General features: G+C 29.6%; 2 protein-coding genes and 1 non-coding gene across 4 annotated transcripts in view; 2 read left to right on the top strand and 1 right to left on the bottom strand.

The window, feature by feature from the left end:
• The first annotated feature begins 1301 nt into the window (after window positions 1–1301).
• Trnam-cau lies at window positions 1302–1373 on the top strand. The gene has a single exon. It is a non-coding gene; the product is annotated as a tRNA-Met (tRNA).
• A 539-nt stretch (window positions 1374–1912) lies between these two features.
• On the bottom strand, window positions 1913–6005 carry LOC123297254 (methionine synthase reductase). Its single transcript, XM_044878846.1, has 4 exons — window positions 5980–6005; window positions 4877–5020; window positions 4300–4527; window positions 1913–2859 (listed from the first exon to the last, which is right to left on the bottom strand). The coding sequence occupies exons 2-4, from the start codon at window positions 4985–4987 to the stop codon at window positions 1945–1947; spliced, it is 1254 nt and encodes a 417-aa protein (XP_044734781.1). The 5' UTR covers window positions 4988–5020; window positions 5980–6005; the 3' UTR covers window positions 1913–1944.
• A 3292-nt stretch (window positions 6006–9297) lies between these two features.
• The window catches only part of LOC123297253 (KAT8 regulatory NSL complex subunit 1), a 54272-nt gene continuing 40360 nt past the window's right edge, over window positions 9298–23209 (top strand). The window contains exons 1-3 of one of the 2 annotated variants that reach the window (XM_044878843.1): window positions 9298–9440; window positions 10148–11878; window positions 21591–22213. In XM_044878843.1, coding sequence (XP_044734778.1) covers window positions 10443–11878; window positions 21591–22213 — 2059 coding nt within the window. In that variant the 5' untranslated portion in view covers window positions 9298–9440; window positions 10148–10442. The other variant, XM_044878844.1, reaches the window with a different exon arrangement.

Genomic DNA, 23209 nt, shown 5'->3' with positions numbered 1-23209 from the left:
AACTGTAAAATGTTAGTTTGTTCGCTCACGTTTTTTGCAACGAAAAATAATTCAATATTTTACTTTTTATATTTCCAAGAATTTGACCTAAAGTAGTGACAGGAAAGGAGTATCTAAAATAGGGACAAAGTTACAGCACCCACAGTCTTTTATGTGTACATGACTGTGACAGCACCTTATCGATTTAGTCCCGGAGCTGACCGTAAGAACGCGAGCCGATCAGCGGTACGCATAAAATATATTTTCCCTACTACTACTAACCATAGTCAATAGGATGGGGCTTTAGTGCCTCAACGCAGTGGGCACATATAACATGGGTGCTTTCTTGAAAGTAAAATTTTTGTTGACGAACTGTACCAACTTTGTCCTGCTTGGTAATTACTTTAAAATCTTCTATTCATTGAATAGAACAAAATAATATTTAAGTGCCTCGACGCAACCGGTGATAACACGGTGGCACGGATTTTTCAATGAAGTTTCCAGTGTGCACGAACTATACCCATTCCGATCCGCTTAAAACTTTAACCAAATGAAAATTTAAACAATTTTATATACAAAAAAAAATAAGTGCCTCATTAGTTGCGGTTCTATATGCCTGGCAGGACGCCTAACATTTCGCGAGCTCCTATGCTACTATGTAGATAACTCTTCCGTCCGTCCGTCCGTCTGTGGTCACGATTACTCAAAAACGAAAAGAGATATCAAGCTGAAATTTTTACAGCGTGCTTAGGACGTAAAAAGTGAGGTCAAGTTCGTAAATGAGCAACATGGGTCAATTGGGTCATGGGTCCGTAGTACCCATCTTGTAAACCGTTAGAGATAGAATGAAAGTTTAAATGTAAAAAATGTTCCTTACAAAAAAATAAACAACTTTTGTTTGAAACATTTTTTTGTAAACATCACTGTTTACCCACGAGGGCGTTAATTAGGTACAAATTTTATACTATGTATGTATTAATATAGGAATATCAAAGTGAATATCTTTTGTTATTTACATGACGTCAAAAAAAAACAAACGATTGCGCATCAACACTTGCGCATTATATGCTAAATATTTAGTTTGCGACCAAATTTTTCTCACTTTGGAGAACCATTATTAATTTTACGTTGTCAAAACAGATGACATAGTCTAAAAATTAAAATATTTTTAACCGCGCAAACTTTTAAGATGGCAATATATATTTTAGTAATATTACGGAGAAAAATTTGATTTAATAAATACTATTTATTTACGAACATGTAATAATATTACAGGAATATATTTTATAACAATACTCAATTAGAGGCAATGTTATCATGTGAGCAGAGTGGCGCAGTGGAAGCGTGCTGGGCCCATAACCCAGAGGTCCGTAGATCGAAACTACGCTCTGCTAAATAATTTTTTTTTTTAAATTCAATTTTATTAATTTAATAGGCAGGCATCTTTGTTGATGATTATTTATCTACTCTTCTTTTATAATAGGCTAATTACATTATTCAACAGATCTTAATCATGAATTTAACCTATTTTAAGAAAAAGGAGTAGATTAAATAGTATTCTACATCCGCTCCTGTTTTAATGACTATCATTACATAATCGGTAAAAATTTGTCCTTTCCCTTTTTTTAGTCTTCGCAAATTAACTTCGAGTCCTTCTGTGGCGCCCTTCTCGTAAAAATTTATCTCTACTCCCTAGGTTTCTCCCTTCCTTTTTTTAGTGTTCATAAATCAACTTGGCGCCCTTCTCTTTCCAATTTATGCTTTTCTCTTTTGACCTTTCCCCGAGGCCCCTAGACAGTAGCCTACTCCACCTAATGGTTAATCCGTCACCGACTACAGGGTCTAATGACTCAATTTGATTAAAAAAATTCAATCAATGATAAAACATTCTGGGAATAAAATTAAACACATGAATAATAAAAATCTTATTTAATTTGCTATTAATTTTTAATTTATTGCAAAAAATTATTGCCATATATCTTCAACATATCTGTGAGATTTAACTAACATTTCCATAAATTCATTTGCCTCATTCTCTGAAATTTGTCCAACATCTTTTATATTATTTATAATTTCTGATTTTACATCCACTGCCATTTTTTTCTTATCACCACAAATATAAACAACAGCATTTCGATGTAAAATTAAATTAATTACGTCATTTTTGTATAATCTTAGATTATCTTGTACATACTTTTGTTTCTGATCTTTGTCTCTTGAAAAACATGCATACATTTTAGTTAAAATTTGAGCTTCTAGCATAATATTTAAATCATTTTTGTAAATAAAATCTTTATTTGAATAACGGCAACCATAAAATAACCACATTTCACCAAATTTTAATGTAGAGTCCATTTCCAATTGTTTTTGTCGATGTTGTAAAAATCCAACAAATGGTGAGATACCTGTTCCGGTTGCAATCATTATAATCGGTGTATTTTGATTACTTGGTAAATGAAAATTCGAAGGATTTTTAAAGTAATAATTTATTTTCGAATTATTTTCATTATTCAAAGATAAGTTTTCCAAGTTACTTTCAATTGTTAGTTTTTGTTTTGCTATATCTTTTATATATCCTGAACACAGTCCCATTAAATTATTTTTATGCTTAACAATAGACAAAACAATTTTGATTTTGGATTTTTCTAAAGGTGATGAACATATTGAATAACTTCTTGGATTAAGTCGTGGAAGATGTTCAAGAAGACGATCAAATTTTGGTTTACAGCTGGGAAATGATTTGAAAATATCTATTAAATTTGTTTCTTTTTCCAGAATAAATTTTGTATAGTCGTCTTTTCCCTGTACAGAACAAAGTTGTTCTAAACGAGTTTTTTCATCTGGATTCTGAGTATGTACACTTAACATTCGAAGAAATAACTACAAGAATTATAAGTGTTAATTTATTTAAAATAATAAATTTTATACTGGCGCAAATACCTTCCTAAGCTTAGAATATTTTTTGATTTCCTGAACACAAATTTTTTGGTGGAACTTTGTTTCAATTTCATTTATGTTATAAACCAAGAACCGAAAGTGTTTTAAACCAAGGATGGCAAGCCTATGGCACGCGACGCAATATTTTGGGCACGCCACCGATCATAAAGTTCACTATGAAGTATTATACAGTAGAATCTCGATAAGTTAAAGTCCAAGGGAAACACAAAATATTTTAAGTTATAGAGGTTTTAAGTTATCAAGTGTCTATGTTAGGTAAAGGTTAATATAGAGGTATGTACATGTTTCTATGTACCCTAGTTAATATAGAGGTATGTACATGTTTCTATGTAGTTACTGAGGGCCTATACAGAGATTATTTATTTAAGTTATAGAGGTTGCGTATTTTAAGTTATAGAGATTTTGGGCTCTGATGGGAAGGGAACATAGTATTTTTTGAAGTAACAGAGGTTTTTATGTTACCGAGGTTTAAGTTATCGAGATTCTACTGTATTACGAACGAATGCGAGTGATCATCTTACGAATGGGGGCTCTTTTGTTATTATAACTACATCGTTGATTACAATTAGCATTTTGAAACAGATCACAAATCCGATATTAAAAAAAGGGAACCAGCACAAAAAGAATTAATTGCAAGTGCAATGAAAGACAGAAATAATGATCTCATTAAATATTTCTTTAGAAAAAATGACACGTGTTGATACACAAAGGTTCACCAACCCCAGTTATCAACAATTTCGCGTAAATAAACGCCCAACAATCATTTCTTTTTTTTACAAATTAAAAGATACATTTTCTGATCAATTTTAAACAAAAAAATATTCTTCTTTATTAACCTAACATTTAATTCTCAAAATTGAAATTGCTAAAGTGTTCAAGTATTAATTTTTTATATCCCCAGTTCTCCAACAGTCGTAAAGGATCAAAATTTTAACACGGAGGTTAATTCTAAATTGTAATATTTGTTTAGTACTTTTATTCAAGTTATTCAAGTTTTAAAAACGGAAAATTTGCTCTTTTTTTCAATTGTTGTTTTGAAAACTAACAGGCATCGCCGCCAACAAACAATTTAAAACAAAACATCACATTCATCTTTTAGCGAATTGTCGAAGGAAATGGAGCTATTGCTTTTTAGTTTAGAAATAGTCCCAAAAATGAGGGTATTTATGTTTTCCAAAAAATGTATTTGGTTTAAGTATTTTACGAAGTTTTGTTTATAACAATTAGCTAACAAAGTAATTTGAACGAACTTAAACCCAAAATACAATAATATATACAAAAACCTGAATTCATCAAAATAATGTTGATCATTGCGAAACTATTTACGCCAGACATTCAATTTAAATTATAAAAAAAAAATACCTTTTTCGGAATACATCGAATGTCCAAACACCACGTTAAAATATTTCTGATAGTAGTTCGTGTAGGAATAAAATTTGGTAATCTTTTACTACTATTTGTGCAACTTATTGTTATAATTTGATCCGCAATATTTGATAAATTTAAGTGATTTAATATAAAATTAATTTCCTCATTTGTATTTTTTGGTAAGATACCAATTGTGTCACCAGGCTCGAAATCTGTGTATTTCTGAAAACAAACAATACAAAATTATTTAATTTATTAGTTTTTTCAATTATTTTGAAAATCATTATAATTATACAAAAATTTACTTTTACAGACTTAAACCCTGTAAAAGTATATTAGGTGCTTTCTTGTAACAACACAAAAAATATATATTATAGCAAAATTTGTCAAAAATTGATTGGTCTCAATATCCCAGAAATTCTCAAAAGTTACGGTCCTTTGTACAAAAATGTCGATTCTTTTTTATCAAAAAATAAATTGATCAACTTTTTTTAAACCTTTTTTTGGGGGGTTTAAATATTGTTTTTGTAAAGAAAAAAAGGAGATTATTGTATAATTAATAAATTCTTACTTCATTTTGCAATTCCACTTCTAATATACTATTTACATCTTCGCCGGATGTAAGTAATTGTGCAGAATGTATTGGAGATTCAAATATTTGACTAGATGCAAATGGGTACATAAGATCATTATGCTCATATTTGTTACTGAGATCCTAAAAAAAAAGCTTCCATAATTAATGAGAAAAACATTTTTTAATGGACAATTTAATTCCTATATTCTTTAAAACGGTTAAGTTTCAAATAACGCTACCCCTGCTAGTTCCTGAGTTCGGTTGGAAGTACAACTAACGATCCACGGATAACGTGATCGAATCTTACCAAAAATGTTCATAGAAAACAATTTCCTTAATCTAAATTAATTATGCTTAAAATATTTGTTTCCTTTGATGTAGTAATTAATTTGTAAAACTATCCATATTCTACACGAGATTGGATTATTTAAGGTTGCATTTTACTTAATGTAGATTTTTCAGATCACCCTGTAAAACTTCATCCTTTAACTTTTATTTGATGGGAGCTAAGATGATGGCCTCCAATTATTCAATACTAAATTTACAACACTAAATTTTAACTAGTTTCAATTTTTTATTTTTCTGTAGGGAAGAAGCAGAAGACGCTTCAAAAATTGAAATAAGCTGATGGACTACGTTATTCTCCAAAACATTGGTCAGATTAATAAATGAGTATGAAACATTTCTTAAAAATAATTGAAATAATTACTAATCCCAAGATTTTCTATACCGTTCCGAAAATGTTTTTTTATTTAATGAAATATTGACTCAATAGATATGAATCGGTCATATACAAATTACATTATCCACAAAGATAATACAAAAACGAATAAATAAAATTTTAAATATTTCATTTCTAAATTCGAAAACACGTTATTTAAAAATTATTTCGAAAATTTTTGAATCAAAACGGTATATATCATACATAAAATTTATTTTAATATTGGGTGGTAAATAATTGTTTTTTAAATAAATGAAATAAAAAAGTTATTTAAAAATATGGTAATATCTCCAAGTAAAATCATAAAATGAGAAGAAATTGCAGAAAAAAACATCAAATATTATTTGGGTAATTATTGTAAAATATTGTAATCATTTACCTTAAGATTTTCATCAAATTCGATTTGTAAAAATTCAACAGGTATATTTGGTAATTTTAATTGAACGGAATTTAACAATTTATTAGAAATTAAAGAACATTCAATATCATTATGATCGTTTAACAAAGTCATATTACGATACGATATATAACACAATGTCGTTTAACAAAATATCACAACAATCTCACATGTGCTCTACGATATTTAAACTGACTTATTACAAAATTCAAATAATTTCAAAGTAATTGAAATAATTAAGATAAAATTTAATAAATCTATGGTAATCGAAGTTTAAATCGAGAAAAATCAACGAAAATCTTTATACTGTTATTGGTAACAATATGTAATTAATTACATGACAGGTCTTTTATTGTGCACACGTTTATCTTATTCTATTCCTTTCTCAAGTAATATCATAGGTGCAAATGAGAGATCAATTCAAATCGAAATGTCAAGTATATTTACGTTTATCGATATACGATGTCGCTACTCATCAACAAGTTTACGAGCTTTCTCAGTTTTTTTAGCAGGTATGTGTTCATTTTATTTATAATAATTTTTTAATAATTTTATAATCATAAAATTTGTTTACTTCATTCGAAATTAATTCAATCAATCATATGTATTTCATAAATTTATATACTTAAAATTTTTTTTAAAATTATTTATGATTTTTAACACATCTGTCTAAAAATGATATAATTTTATACTTTTTACGATTTTTACTTAAATTTGATTTATTATTTGATAATAAGACAGTTCTAGAGATCTTAGGTACAAAAATTTTATTCTAAACTTATTATATGTAAAAAAAGAATCTACGAAAATTCAATGAAAATTGTTCATAACTGTTTTGAAAGTGTTTAAGAGTTCTATTAATAATATGTTTCAAGATTTGTAACTGAAGTTTTTATTAACGAAGAATCTACGATCAAAAACTGTTTCTTTAGGTAAATCTTTATTGTTATTGAATCAATGTCTGAAAAGTTAAAAAGTATAAAAATTCTTTTGGATTTTGGGTTATAATGATTTGTTCTTATTGAATTATTTTTTTATAATTCATTTAAGCAATAAATCATTCTAGCTTTTATTTTATTTCAAAATAATAAAGTTATTTATGCTATCATGTCAGGTTAGTTAATAGAAAAAGGCATGAATTGCACATGATATAATAGTAAAAATTTTTTCTAGATTGTTTCATCATGAAAAACATTAAAATTCGAAGAATGAAATTCTCCAAGAACATTCAACATTCCATTTATAATTCAGCAATAACTTGAAAAAAAGGTAATTTGATATCATGTTTCATTATTTATTATTTCCATATTTCATTTTGAAATTTGACATATTTAAAAATTCCCCTATAAAATTGCTTGACGTGGCGCTTTTTTAAGAGAACTAGAATAATGTAGTCGGTAAAATAGACAACTAAATATTATGAAATTCATAGATAATAACAAAATTAGTTAGTTTTGATAAAAAATTATTTGTACGATTTCATAAAAAGAGTCGAAACGGAAATTATAAAAAAAATTATGTTAAGGTAAGGTTTATTAGTTCGTGACCAAATATTTATATACGTACCAAATATAATTTCAGTTTCATGTACTTCCAACTCTTTTCACTTGATGCGCTGTTGTTGCTTCAAACTCTTATTCAAAATTTCTCCACAACGTTTAAATCCTGTAGAAGAAAAATTTTAGTTTATTTATTACAATGTAATACCATGCATATATGTAATATGCAAGGTATATTAAGTTTAGTCCCAAGTTTGTAACGCTTAAAAATATTGATGCTAAGCAAAAAAATTTTGGCTTAGGTGTTCATAAAATCGCCTAATTAATTCATTTCCGAGTGTCTGTCTGTCTGTCTGTCGCGTCTGTCATCACGATTTCTCAAAAACGAAAAAAGACATCAATCTGAAATTTTTATTGCGTACCCAGGACGTACGAGTGAGGCTTTTGCTCGTTTTACTACATATTTGCTACATTATTTAATATGCGATGTAGATCTTTTTTTATGAAATTATTATTTATGACAAATTCATTTAAAATGTTTGAGACGATCCTAGATTTTGCATAATCAATATCAAAACAGTATAGTATAAAAGAACGTTTTGAACATAAACTCTCGGGATTACAAATTTGTGACGTCAAGATACTAATCAACATTAAATACTTGCATATTTGAGTCAAAGTTAGTTATTTATATTTTTAAATTGGCGATAAAAACAATTTTACATTTACGTTTAAGAGAAATATATTAAAAAAATTTTTCTTTATCGTCGTAGAAAGTTTTTTCTTTTAGGTATATTGTATTCGTACAGTTTCAAACATCCATAGAAATAAAAAAAAAAAAACTATACGTAGATGAACGGAAAATTTTTAAGTTTAATAATCAATTACTTTTTGCGTAAAACTAAAATCTATATTAGTTTAAAATAGGGTATTCCACTATTTTTGAAAAAGTATTTCAAAATGTTGATTTTGCTAATAAAAAGCAACAAAAAATTTATTTCGGAAAAATACACACGTTTTCTTGCCAAAAACTGAAATTAAATTTTACACCTTAAACTGTCAAAAACGCGGGCATTCAATTTGATGACGTAATATGGGTATCACTATACGAATAACACAAATAAGTTTGACAGATAAATTCATAGACATCTGATTATAATAAATATGAATATTTATTATCTATGTATATATTATACCCAGCCATCTACACTGAACTAACTGATGGTCTATGACTAATACCGCTATGACATCACAGCAGAGCTTACCCGCGTTTTACGTGATATACAGTTTAAAAATTACGATTTTTAATTTTATTATTTTAAAAGAAAAATATGCTTTTATGACTCGAAATCAGAATATTTAAGTATATTTTTACATAAATTTTAACTTTTTTCAAATTTCATGATTTATTTTTGACTAACGATAATACCCTATTAGTGTTTAAAATACAATTTAATTGCTTATGCAAGTACGACATAGTGGAGAAAGTTTGAACTACAAGTTTATATGACAACAACTTATTGAGTTGTCTATAAAATATTGTTAATCTATGGTTCAACTTCCTTATCAACTCAGCTTCCAATTTAAGAAGTAATTTTACTGTCAATTGTGCTAAAATGACAAAAGAACATGATAAAAATAGTTTTTAATTACCTTTAAAATTTTTCAAACATTTAAAATGTATTTTAATTGTTTATTAAAATATTTGAATATATTGATTAATACGTATGTGTTGTCTCTGGTAGTAGTATGTCCGTATGTGTTGTGTAAAGGCCTTGATCGTAATAGGCGGTTACGAGTTTGCTCTGTTCGTTCTTCGTTTCCCAGTTGCACTGGACTCATCATATACATTTGCGTCTCACTCCGCCATTGTTCAAAAGTGTGATTTGTTTTAAATAAAAAAGTGATACATTCAAGAATATTATCTAATTTGATTTTAAATTGGTAAATTTAGTTATACTTGTTTATTATAATCAATATTGTTGAAATAAATCAACCAAAATAATTGTGTTTTTTGTGTGATGCAATGTTTATGTGATGCGGCAATAGCCTCGCTATATTCTTGTTCATTTTTAATAAGCGAAGCTTGGCTTTGTCACGTGGGTGTGCTCTGTGCTGTTTTTTTTTAGGGGTAAAAAAAGGTAGCGCGGGATTGTGTAAAAATTTTCATATTTTAACTTGTTTTTGTGTACTACTCCTAATTTATATAAAACAAACTATTTTTTCCTTTTAAATTATTTATTTCAAGTAAAAATTCGATAATAATATGAGACGCATAAAATTATGATTAGATTCGAAGTAGATGATATCGAATTAGTGCCCTAGTAGTTTTAAATACCATTTAAATTAATCGGATATAATTACCGGTATTTTTTATTATTATAAGAAACCGTTGTAAAAGTTATGCAAGTTAATTGAAGTTCATACTAAGTGGATTATTATTTTTAATTAGTTTATAATTCAATCGAAGTTTTAAAAGTTATTTAATGAAAAATAACATTTTTGCCTTAACGAATTAATTGTGTTTTATAAGCAAATTGATTATTTAAGGATACGTTTACATCGTTTTTTTTAAGTGAATAGCTATGAATATACTTAAGATATGCAATATGTTGACGAAAGAGTGTTCTTAATGGTATTATTTATTACAGCAGCTGTGAATTACGTGGAAATGAGGAGAATTGTAAGTTTTTATTATTCTGAAACACAGACATCAGACATGAATATTGATGATTAAAAGAAGACAAGATACAAGATACCGCAAAAACGAACGTAGCATATATTATGTTGTGATTAAAGTGGAATATTAAATTTGTGAATATTGTGTGAAATTAAATAAAAAAATAAATAAATGTGAAATAATTAGCTAAAATAAAAAATTGTGTACAAAGTGAAGTTCTGTTTCGAATGCGATCACAAGGGAAACGTTAGAGTGTCACTAGATGAATGGGACTGCGAGCTGCCTCGGTGAGGCATTCCGATGCAACTGTCATGGCACCAGCCTTGACAGAAGCAAATCAAACCGACAATTTTAAATTAGAAAAAAGTTCACATTTACAAACAGCCGTGAATGGCCATACTAGAAATGGTGGCTGTTCACCGCTTGTGGAGGAACAACGTCTCATGTGTAAAGAACTTGTTGAGTCAATGGTGACAAAGAGTCACACGAGCGATATAAACAATGCAAATAATATTATTGGTGATGCGTTAGATAACCTAAATACTTTAGCTTTTGTGTCGGAAATAGTTAAAGTTAACGGGCAAGTGAATCCAGTGGCCGGCACCGCTGCCTCGGACATGAACAATCACCAATCTATGGATGATCAGCCGGACACAATGGGCCTTCAAAATATGGATCAGAAGGAGATGTCATCTCCAATATTAAAAGAGAAACAGCAAGCTTCGGCTACGTCAAATGTTAACGATGTAGATGAACAATTATTAATGATAGCAACAGGAAGTGATTTAGGAACGAATGTTGAAGATTTTATGCAAGTATTGAAGAATATTGAAGCAGTGGGGGCGGGAGGCTCAGGTCAATCGGGAGCCGATAACAGTGGGGATCCTGAGATTGCGTTTCCGATTTCTACAGTGAATTTAACGAGTTTTTGTCAAAATTTGTTAAATGATGTGGATGTTTTAAGTTATGAAGAAGCAACTGAGGAGCAAATGGTTGTAGATCAAGATTCAATTGTGGATACAAAAGAGGCAGCAACTCAAGAGAAATTAGAAGAATTAAAACGTACTCAAACAAAATTAGAGCGACGTTATGAATTCTTATTACGCAGATTACAAAAAATCCAAGCACGTGAGATGGGGCAACATGTTAGTGGGGAAGTTGCTGGTCTTTTTGAATTAACACATCGACAAATAAAACGTGCAAAGGAACGTCCTCCACTAGAAATAAAACAAGAGACCGTGGACGATTCATCGATGCAAACTGTTCAATCGTTAGATTTACCATCAACAAGTAGCACTATTTGGCCTCCACCAATTGATAACTCAAATAAAATAGTCACACTCGAAAAACTAAAAGGTTTAACAACGCCATCTATGAAGAATTTAGTTCATAAGCTAGAAAAAACGAAAATGATGCAATCGAGTGCGTTGTATCGCAACAAAATTGTACCGAAATATTTTGGAGCTGGATCAATTGAAACATCTTCTAGTGTGAGTAATATTTGTAGAAATAATTGTGTTGCTGTGCCACCAAATGGTACTGAAACGAAACAAGAATTAGAACGAGTTGCTGGCCTACTTGAGACTGAAATTGGGATTATACAACATCAAGTTGATTCAGATGCAACCGCTAGCAGTTCGGGCGCAGAAAGTTGTGATGAAATGCAAACATTTAATAATCCACATCAGCAGTACTGTACCATGTAAGTACCCGTATTTCAATTTTTATCTTGCTTTATTTTAAATCTCCATCATTGTCAAGTTGAATAATTTTTACGGTAAAGATATTCGGACACTATCGAGCACGTTAACGCTGTCTTTAGCGACTTGTCTTAAAAAAAAAACAGAACATCAGATAAAGAACCAAATTAATTAATTTTTTACGTAGATTACGAATCCATTGTGGAAGCTGGTGTTAAATTAATAGTTTTTGTAAAAATTAATATATATTAATAGAATTAGTACGGATCTGGGTTTTTTTTGGGTTTTTGGTTAGCCCTGTAATTGCGTTCATTCATTGGCCCCCAGAAGATCTGAAAGCTCAAAAAATTTAGTAAATATTCTGCTCACGTTATTAATCTACTCCAAATTATCTTGAAACATACGATAGTTTCCGAAATATCCGAAAATCCACAATTTTTCCCGCTTATTTTAATTAAAACAAACAAATTTTTACTTTATAAGAAATAAATAAGGTTTAGTTGCTAGTTACTAAGGATAAGGTTTCGCTATCACATTTGTCGCTGTCAAAATGTAAATCTAGCCAAAATAAAACTTTAAAATTTAACCGAAAAATTAGTCCCAGGAGTGGACTTCGCGACAGTAGATTTTTATGGTAGCCAGTAGAAAATGTGGTTTTTAAAATAAAATTTTTTACCAGCTGAACCACAAAATAATCCTTATTTTCTTCAATAAAACAAATTTTCAGCAAAAACCCGTATTTTTTCAAACAAAACGGTGATTATGATGAAAATTGTAAAGATACAAAGAATGCTTATTGTCGTGCAAAATATAATATCTTATAGCTTTCAAAGTAAATTTTTTACCGGAACCATTAAGTAATTTTTATTTTCGTCAATAGGGCTTTTCATTTACCAAATGATTCTTTTTTGTTTCGGACTGTTTTCAATCAATTTCTATCCTTGTCAAAAAGCGCTGCTTGAAAAAGATAAAATATATTTAATTTTCTTAGGTTGAATAGTTTTTTGACAATTGTCCGAAACAAAATCAAATCGATAAAAAGGTCTATAACCAGTTTTCGGCGAAAAGCCGTTTGTTTAAATGCTCATATCTCGAAAATGGTGTGGTTCAGTTAGTATAAATTTTTGCCTATTTCTAAGTAAGAAAGGATAAAATAAGAAAATATTTCTAAGGATAAAAAAATATTTAGAACCATCCAAAATATAAAATCGTTTTTCTTCTACCCCACTTTCTGGGATTAAGTCGGAAAAACTTTAGTTGTCATGAATATAATTTGCTTAACACTCAGACAAACATTTTCCACCGACTCCCATAAATATTTACTGCCGCAAAGTCGAATGCTGGGTCAAATGCCTGCCTCTTATTGTCTCGATTATATATCAAAGCTTAATTGAGTACTTGTTTAAATACTCCGTATATCTTCAGGTATCTTACGTATTTACTCAATAAATGGTAGCGTGTTCTCTAAACAGGGGCAAATAGCCCTCTAGCCAACCTATGGATTCATTTTGTCCATTTTATAGAATGGCGCTCATTAGAATATATTGTTATTATGATGTTAGACCGATTTCCGAAGCTCGGCAGATTTTCTACCGAAACTAGATTTTTTGGCCGAAACCGAATTAATGTCTAAATCACTAATATTTGAAAATGTTTCTATTTTGATTTAACCTTTAATTTCTTTACGCTATGTTTATATGTTTTGAGCTAGTGTGGTAACAGACAGATTGATAAAATGGGCAAATTGGGTATCATTTTATGAATACTGGGGTGAAGGCTTGGACGAAAACAATTTCGCAGATGCCTGAATAATAAATGCTTCTTATTTAGTTAATGAAAATAAGGATTTTTCGTCCAACTTTGCCGCTGTGTATTTAATTCCTTGTACGAAGTAAAGAAAGTATTACAATCGCTAATAAATTTATCTTCTAGGCATTCCTGAATGTATTTCGGAAATTGTGAGGGTATACACACACTTGATAATAGGTTCCACGTAAGGAAATTGAAATTAATTTGCTAAGATTACAAATGGCCCAGGTGAAAAAACATTGGTCAGTTTCATCCTTGCGGCGAAATTTAAAGTTTATCTAGGTAGAAATAGACCAAAATCTATATGATCCGCGACCGTTTTAGGCTGAAACTTTCTTATTTATTTTGAAAATTTATTTCTTCCTATTCATTAAACATGCCCTTGTTTGCATTTTTTGGAGGCGAAACTCCAAGATGGTTGTACTACTCAAATTCGCACAAAAGGAGTATGTGCTAGTAAAATCGTAGTGCTAGTAAAAAATTATTCATATTACTGCTTGAATATCAGAAAAGATTAAGGGCATTAGTTTAACTTTAAAATGTTTGGAGTTTGAAGGTCATTACGGTGAAAATATTTTTATGATTAAAAATATTTTCTTTTGTTTTAGATTAAAAAAATCATTAAATGAATCCGATATAAAAATTTTTGAATTTTTAAATTAATTTTTTTGAAAGAGTAATTTGAAACTAAAACAACATACCTTCCTAGTGTCGGAAAACGTAGAATAACAAAAATTTCTTTGCTGTTGGGAAATTTCTTAAAGCAAGCATGATACTCTTTTAAGAAAAATTGAAGCATAGCAAAACAGTAAAAATATAGATTTTATAAATAGATTACACGTATATTTTTTCTTAATTTAACTTAAGGTAAAATTGATAAAATTCTACTCGTCCATATTGGTATATTTTTCTTTTGGTAAACTCTCTTCACCGTGAGAAATCGATAGTTACATTTTAAAATGTGTTGAATGAAAAATGTGTCAGCAATCAATTTATATTTTTCCAAGCAATTATTATTTTATTACAAAAATTTATATTTAAAAAAAAATTTTGCTCTAACATTTATTGAAGTAAATTGGGTTTTAATATTCAATAAAAAAAAATTATAAATTATTCATATAATATTATTTATTTGCATTTTTATTTTAACTTTTAAGTATTCCTGTTTTTTGCAAAAATAGAAACTAAAATAAAAAAGAAATTATTGTAATCAAGTCAGGGAAAAATCTGCTTCAAACTTTGGGATTTCACGTCTTAGGGAACGTAGATATAAAAAATCAAAGAAATTTCTGTACGCCTTACGCCGATGTCGAATCTTCTCTGTCACTGTTCAGCTCTGGCCATGAGGAGATGGGCTCACTCAGGCCAACCTTTCTTTGACGTCAAAGCACATCTGTTGTTCCAAACAGATCTCGGTGACTCATTTAATATTCACTACTTCAGTTCTTCACTCCTTTAATATTATTAAATAAATATTAAGAATATAAATTCTTGATCAGAAGTCAAAATTGAATCCCTAATTGAATAGCTAAAAGACCAAATAGAATTTTTTTTAGAAAGTTTTGTGAAATCGTTTGCAGTATTTTTTTCAATGTAATTTTTTCTCTTATCAAAAATATGTAGTTTCGATACCCGTATGTACACTCTGTGTTAAAATAAACGTAAAAGTTTAACCATTCTAAGTCATATTACTATAACAGTACATGTAATTCACATATAATGTTATAGTTATATCATTTAGAATGGCGAAACGTGTGCATTTTTTGTGATACAAAGATACACGCAAACTTTAGTCAAATTTAGGCTGTTCCAATTTGACAGGACCTATAATAATTTGCTTTGCCTATGGGTGAAAAGTGTTGGCTAAAACTAGCCAACCCTAAAATGAAGGGTAATTTTTACGAGAGAAATTATTGAAATTTATTTTTTCGAACAACTTGTTTTGGTACGATATTGTGCCAGTTCTGTCAATTTACTCAAAGGGTTGAAGTAAGGACGTGATTTTGTATGGGAACATGCGATTTTTTGGGCTAGACACGATATCAACTTGTATTTTCGATTGAGAAAAACGCGAAATATTTTCTCTTTATTTCTTTACCAAACCATGTGAGCTACAATCAAAAGCAAAAAAAATTGTATCAAAAAAAACTGTTATACTCGAAACCACAAACACTAAGAATAAATATCAGAACTGGTTTATTTCTTGTTTTATCAATTTATCATTAATTAAATAAGAAAATAATTTATTGAGAAAATCGTTACGTAAATATTGTTATGCAATATATTTTCATAATAATGATGGAACATTATTTGCACCATTCAACTGTTTTATAAATAATATAATTTGCTACCAACTTTAATAACCTTCAATTGATTTTGTAAGTGAGCTATATTAAAAAAAAAACTTTCAAGGTTTTAGTTAATGGACTATTTAAATTCAGTTAAGGGTAAATACGAATTTTATTTATTTTTAAATTATACAATTATGTTATCAAAACAATAAATCGAAAGTTTAGATTCTCCAAACTTTTACCGAGCCCTGAACTATTTTTTCATTAAAGACCGGCAAAGACAATGCTTCCAATTGCCTTATAAACTATTGCTTGTTATCGAAACATTTAGTTATTATCCCCCAAATTGATCTTTTTTACTTACTACAATACACTACACTATCAAGACAATACCACATAACAAAATACTACACTCAAACATTATTATTAACACACGGTAATCACATACTTTAACTATATGTGTAGCTTTAATCGCTCTTGGTTCGAAAACTACTCGCTAAAAATCTTTGTGGTCGTGAGAGTTTTTGATCAGAACCAACTGAAGAACATTTTGGGGGCAGTTTGAATAAGTTTCACAGAAAGCCATTTTACTATCGAATCGTACGGCGGGGTACTTTGCTAAAAATAACGAAATTAACATAAAAATTATTTGATTAACAAAATTTTCGTTCCAAATTCGAAAAATTATAAATTGGCGGTACATAGTCGATATGGGACTGAAGTCGTGTGAGTGCGACCCCTGTAGTCCGCACGACTAACTTCCCAGAGGGGGAAAAAAACATTAAAAAAAGGTCTTGTTAGCCTTCATAGATTATTCTTCGAACATGCACAGCAGCTTATGCTGGAACGATCATTATCTCCATAGATAGATTATCTACCATTAAAAACGGCTCAACTAATTCTGCTGAAAAAAGAAGAAAAGAAAGTCACGTGTTAATGTCATAACTGGTTCGCGAGATAATCGATTCGAAAGATTCCGAACGAACATACACACAGACATCACATTGAAACGGTTTGATTAGGATATTAAGGCCTTGAAACCGCGGAAATATGTAAAACTGGAGACTTTTAAAATCGGTCCCATTACATTAACTTCCTCCGGGAAGTTAAATATTTTATTCAAATTTCTCAACTTCCGCACTTCGAAACACCAATTCCCGCATCCATTCTATCCATTTTAGTTCATAAATCTTATGTTTTTCTTTATAAACGATTTTTCTTACATTTTTTAGATAAAGCATGTTTATCTCCCGAAGGGTTTGATTTTAGCGTTTCAGTATTTCATTTATTCGACTCGATAAACCGAAACCTCACAATTCATTTTTCGAAGAAGCTCTTAAGTTTCAACCAACTCTTTGACTAGTGCCCACCTCCAAAGTTATTTCCACTGACGCAATCGTTAGGTATTCATTGAATTCCTTAACTGGATTATGAAAAGAAGCTATAACCAAAATTTCGTGAGCTATATAATTCTTTCTTTCAGTTCAAATGATGTTAATGTGTAAAAGCGATTTTTTTAAAAGTATAAAATATCTTAATAAATTATTTTCTAAACTAGTCTTTTAAAAAAACATTTGATTAAAATTTTTTGAAATACATAATTTTTTACATGCGTTTTTTTTAAAACTTGTTTTTTTATTTCACAATATCGCATAATTCCCCCTTGGATATTATTTACGTCATGGTTACTACTATCAATAATAACTATTGGTGTTTCTGTTTCATTGTGATGGAAATTTACCTTTATTATGTCCTGTCCTATATAGCTAAAATATGTCCCGTAACAAACTCACCTCCCCTAACGTTAATAAAAAAACAAAAATGTACAGTGTGCGACAAATTTTCCGCTGCGTTTTTTCAGACCAATAGCTTAAATATGAAGTTATCATGCTTATTTGAAAGAGTAGCTCTTTCGAAAAAAATCGTAGAGAGAAAGTTTGGTAGACACGTTAAAAGGAAGCCACTCACAAAGTTTCAAGAATGTATTAATCTTTTAACAAAAATGGTGCTGTTCCGCGGGCTAGTACACATGTCTAAAATACTAATTAAATAACAATTTCTTTCTTTGTATTTTACAACTGGACAATTCTCATAGATTTATTGAAAAGTATTTATGTGTAATTGAAGCTAGTTAGGTAACTTTTTATTTAATAATTTGGTAAACAGTTCGTTTCCTTGCCAGAGGAATTTCGAAAACTGTTATTTAAAAATAATAAAATAAAATGAAGACGCTTTTTTTTTTTAGTTTTATTGCCACGAATAATTCTAAAATAAGGTTTTTTCGTTAAATAAATTGCAAATATAAACAATTTTCCAATAGAGTATCGATTAATCATAAATAATAAAATACTGGTAATGTATAAATATATATTTTGGCCACATCGCTGTATAAAGTTTAGTGTAGTATGTGAATGTGTGTATCTCTAAAAGTGTACAATACATACGATGTATGCATGTGTGTGTAGTTGTGTCGAACGCGCGTATTATCTTGTTACAAGACGGTATAAACACTCCCTGTTTGTATATAGAGGTATTTACTTGTTAAGTCTGTTTTCTTTTAAAATATTGCATCTAAAAAAATCTAATTTCAGGTTATAATTATAAAAAATTATAACATTTATAAATTAATTAATAATTTCTTTACGTCGCGACTTCGCTAGCGTGCGAAGTAGCAAAAACTATTATCCTTCTTTTGGTTTGTAATTTTTTATTTTAATTTGCATTAAAGCCGCGCCTACAGACATTAGCGTTGCTAGAGATTTTTCCTAACCAGGGCTGGTCAACCTGCGGCTCGCAAGCCACGTGTTCTTCGAAGGATTATTTGTGGTTCTCAATAAATGTACCCGAGTCCCCTTTTAGTTTTTGTGTTATTATCATTTTTAAAACCGTTATTATAATTTTTACCAGCTCAGTGGTCGAGTCTAAGGCGTTAGTTTTTGACCGTTTGGCTAATGACTGGGAGGTTGCGGGTTCGAGTCCAGGTAGCGACACTGTGAAAAATTTTAATTAATGGAGGTGCAGAATTGATCACATTGTCGTCGCTTGGATAAGAACGAAGTTACCGAATCCAACCACATCGTTATTGTATATATGAATGTAAATTAATAAATGAAGATGAAAAAGTGACTACGGCGGTAAAAATCTTTTACAAAAATTTATTTCGTGCTTGCAGGGATGCACATATCTAAGACCGGCACTGATGATAAGCTTATTTTCAAGCATTAAAAAATTGGTGAATATATTAATTTTGCTATGTGCGTTCATCGTGGCTAAAATCTTGTCAAAATGTCCTATCAATCTGAGCTCCGCATTTAATTTCAATTGAGATTAAAGGTCCAAATAGTAATTTTAAAGTTATAGACTCATCATAAACATGATTACTTGCTTGCTACAATCAATGACATCGCATCGTAGCATGTTGGTAAAGATTTCACGTGCTCATACACGCGGTATTTATAGAAATGAGTATGTATTTAGTACACAATTAACTTTTTATTAATAAACACTGTGTAATTTTAATTTTCAATATTTTTTTTACAGAAATTATTATCAATCTATTTTCGTTGCAAATTGATCTCATTTGTATCTTACATTTTTATACTAGATACTAGTTTGATATCCACCCGCTCCTCTGGGCTTAAAAGCAAAAACCATCGCGTTGTAGCCTTCACCTCCATTATTATTATTTATTAATTAAATTTGTTTTTCCATGCTTTAGTATTCATTGACTTCAATAAAAAAAAGCAAGACAATTTTTAAATTATGACCTTTAATCGCAATTGAAATTAAATGCGGAACTCGGATCGATAGGAAATTTTGACAAGATTTTAACCACAATGAACACACATAGCAAAATTAATATATTCATCAATTTTTAATGCTTGAAAATTAGCTTATCATCAGTGCCGGTCTTAGATATGTGCAACCCTGAGAGCACGAAAGAAAGGTTTTTTAAGAGATTTTTACCGCCGTAGCCACTTTCTCATCTTTATTTATTAATTTACATTCATATGTACACTACGATGTGGATGGAGTCGGTTACTTCGTTCTTATCCAAGCGACGACAATTCTTTCACCCCATCAATTAAATTTTAATTGCTCATACTGCCGCTGCCTGGATTCGAATCCGCCACCTAATTTATTGATTTAGACAAATTTTATCATATAAATTATGAAATTATTGTAAAATAACTCAACAGAATAATCTAACGATACAGGAAGTTTAAGTATTTCCGCGAACGGCGCTAAAAACGGTTCTGCACGCAACGAATACGTTAGCGTACACTAAATTAAAGAAAAAACGTACATACTTCGATTTAGATTTAAATATTTTTGATCAGTTAACTTGAACAACATAGTATGAACTTATTATATTCACACATTTTATTTAATATTTGTGTTTTATTTTAATAACATTTATATTGATAAGATTAGTCAACAAAATAATCATAACTTATATAATTAGATTATTGATGTAAAAAAATGTTTTTAATTCATACAACCATTAAATTTATGTTATCTACACCTATTTTCCGACTAAATTAATGTAGATAAAACAATACGTAATTAATTCCAACCATTTTCCAATTGCTTTTTTTAGTGGTTCCGAAACTATTTAAAAGAAATTTGTAGCGCAGGAACTGCATTAGCTAAGCGAATTTTCTCTTAAGAGATTGAGAAAAAACAATTTTTTTTTTACGCACCTAGAAAAAAAAATCATAAGAGTACTTTGCTTAAAACTGATCAAAAAATACAAAAGTATTGTATTTTGTGCAACCCCCCCCCCCTTCTTCTTCACTCTTTGTTGATCTGTCTATTTTTTCATTAACGAACTTAACCTCTCAAATACCAAATTTCATTAAAATCGGATTTAAATTGCGACCTATACATACATATGTATAAATATAAATTTTAACGATGGTCAGTTTTGACATCTATTATTTAAGATTGATTTTCAACATTTTTAGCAATTTTTCCAAAATTCCATCATCAGTACACAAAGCAATAGCTCCATTTTCGTCGGAGGTTTGTTTTGGAGTAAAATCGCTCAATATTTTTTTCGCATTTTTCTGGTTTTTTCCGGAATTATAATTTTCATCACGAAAGGGCGGTAAACAAACATATGTGTGCCTCGCATATATTTATTTAAATATCGTTTTTTTTCGAAAATTGGTAAGATTGAGAACAATCAAAATATACAACTCTGTAGAAAATTTTATGTAACAACTTTTATCAAAGTATTTTTTCCCTAAAATGCTTTACTTTTTAAGAAAAATTAAAGAAAATACAAACAAACGGAAAAATTATATAACGGAAAAATACAATGATGTAGATTTTTCAGAATATAAAAGATAAAATAATTTATACATGCAAATCGATTAGAAATATTACGCTCGATAACTTTGGACTGAACTATTTTTTTCTCTAACAATAAAATGCATAGTTTTCGAGTAAATTGCAAAAAGTTGTGGAAAATCTTTTTTTTTTTGAGCATATGAAATTTCGTTTAATTAGATCGAAATATTTAATAAGTTTGAAAGAATGATGGAGCTTTATTATTAAATTGACATTAAAATAAATATTTATGTATGTTTCTTGTTTGTTTTTTTTACAGAGCAAAGAGAGCATCTTGGAAGTTTGCGCAAGAGCGAGCTGCAATTGCAAGTAGATGGACATGGATACAATGGCAAATATCTGATTTAGAATATCGAATACGGCAATTAAATGAATTACATAAACAAATTCGAAATTCTAAAGGTCCGGTAGTATTTGGTAATATACCAAGAACACCAACTAGTGTTACAAATTCACCAGGTTCAGTAAATGGATATCGTGGTGTACTACCTGGTGCTACCAAAACAAATAACATTGTTGATGACACATTATGGTTACATAATGGTAATGATAATATGTCAACAAATAGTAGTTCTAGTTCAAATTCAAATACCGGAAATAACAATACCGGAAATAATAGTGCATGTTCAAGAACGAAACCGTTTGTGAAAAGTGTTTTCAGAAATCGTAGATTATTGCAAACGACTGGTTTGCATGTGATCTCGAAGAAGTGGCGTCCATCTAGTGTACGTTGTAATTGTGTACCGGGTATGCCGCCATGTGCATTATGTACAGGACGGGCAGATCCAACATATCCGAAAGAATCCAGAGATTTATTAACAGTACAACAACAAATTGGATATTTAGACGCTGGATACCATCCAAAAATTTCATTCCCTGAAGGTAAGTTTTATTCAAATTTTTTATTTTTTGGTAGGACAGATCAATTAATTATATTCGCCTAGCTATTCAGTCATGAATAAACTTCATCAGAAGCAATGATGCAATGTTATGTTTTAAAATAACTTACTTTATGGTACAGGAGCTCGCAACGTCAGCAGAACAAAAATTTTATTATTGCTGATTTTATGATATGTTGTTCTTCTTGCTCTTTAGGATAGAGCTTGGGCCATCTGGCTGACGGTATTGGTTGCGTTTAGTACTGCGCAGCCCAAATGAACAGGTAATAATCATTTTAAAAGTGTTTTAGTATGTCTGTATATTAATAATTTATTTAAGTATACAAAAAACTAAAATTAAAAAAAAAAAATTCAATGGAATTACATAAAAATTTAAAAAAATTGCTGACTGCGGCTGGATTCGAACTCGGAACTAATAATCACTAAAATACTATTTTAATTATTGCCGCTTTAACGATCATGGCCATTTAACACCCATACATTTTCATAACATAAGATATATATAATACTAATGTCATTGGCACTGCAATATTTTTCAACTTTTTCGCCTTTATTTAAGGTTTAGCAATCGAATTAAAGTCTTGTAAATTAATTTTAGGTTTTTGTATATTTAAATAACATAATATTAAAATTACAGACATACTAAAACACTTTTAAAAGAATTATTACCTGTACATTTAGGCTGCGCAATACTAAACGCAACCACCGAAAATATCAGAACAACATATCAGAAAATCAGCAATAATAAAATTGTCTCTCGAAAACGTTGCGAGCTCCTATACTATTACCTTATTATTCAATCATGAATAAACTACATCAGAAGCAATGATGCAATGTTTTTTAAAATAACTTACTTTACCTTATTTTTCTCGTCAAACTTAACCCCCAGCCAATGCTTGTCACCTCGAATTTGGAAAGTCGATTGGTTTTTCCACATTTTGTTTTAAATTCGAATCAACTGCTTTTAATTTTGTTTGAA

Source organism: Chrysoperla carnea, chromosome 4 (assembly GCF_905475395.1).
Source record: "Chrysoperla carnea chromosome 4, inChrCarn1.1, whole genome shotgun sequence".
In the NCBI taxonomy this organism is placed as follows: Eukaryota; Metazoa; Arthropoda; class Insecta; order Neuroptera; family Chrysopidae; genus Chrysoperla; species Chrysoperla carnea.
The sequence above is the reverse complement of the archived record's forward strand: the minus strand, read 5'-3'. Positions and strand labels throughout refer to the sequence as shown.

Bases quoted from the DNA above. Each gene is read 5' to 3' on its own strand.
- LOC123297254 (XM_044878846.1), bottom strand. From the start codon at position 4,987: ATGTACCCATTTGCATCTAGTCAAATATTTGAATCTCCAATACATTCT. The intron at 4,528-4,876 runs GTAAGAATTTAT...GTTTGTTTTCAG, and splicing joins AAGTGGAATTGCAAAATGAA to AAATACACAGATTTCGAGCC. The intron at 2,860-4,299 runs GTATTTTTTTTT...TAATTCTTGTAG, and splicing joins TTCGATGTATTCCGAAAAAG to TTATTTCTTCGAATGTTAAG.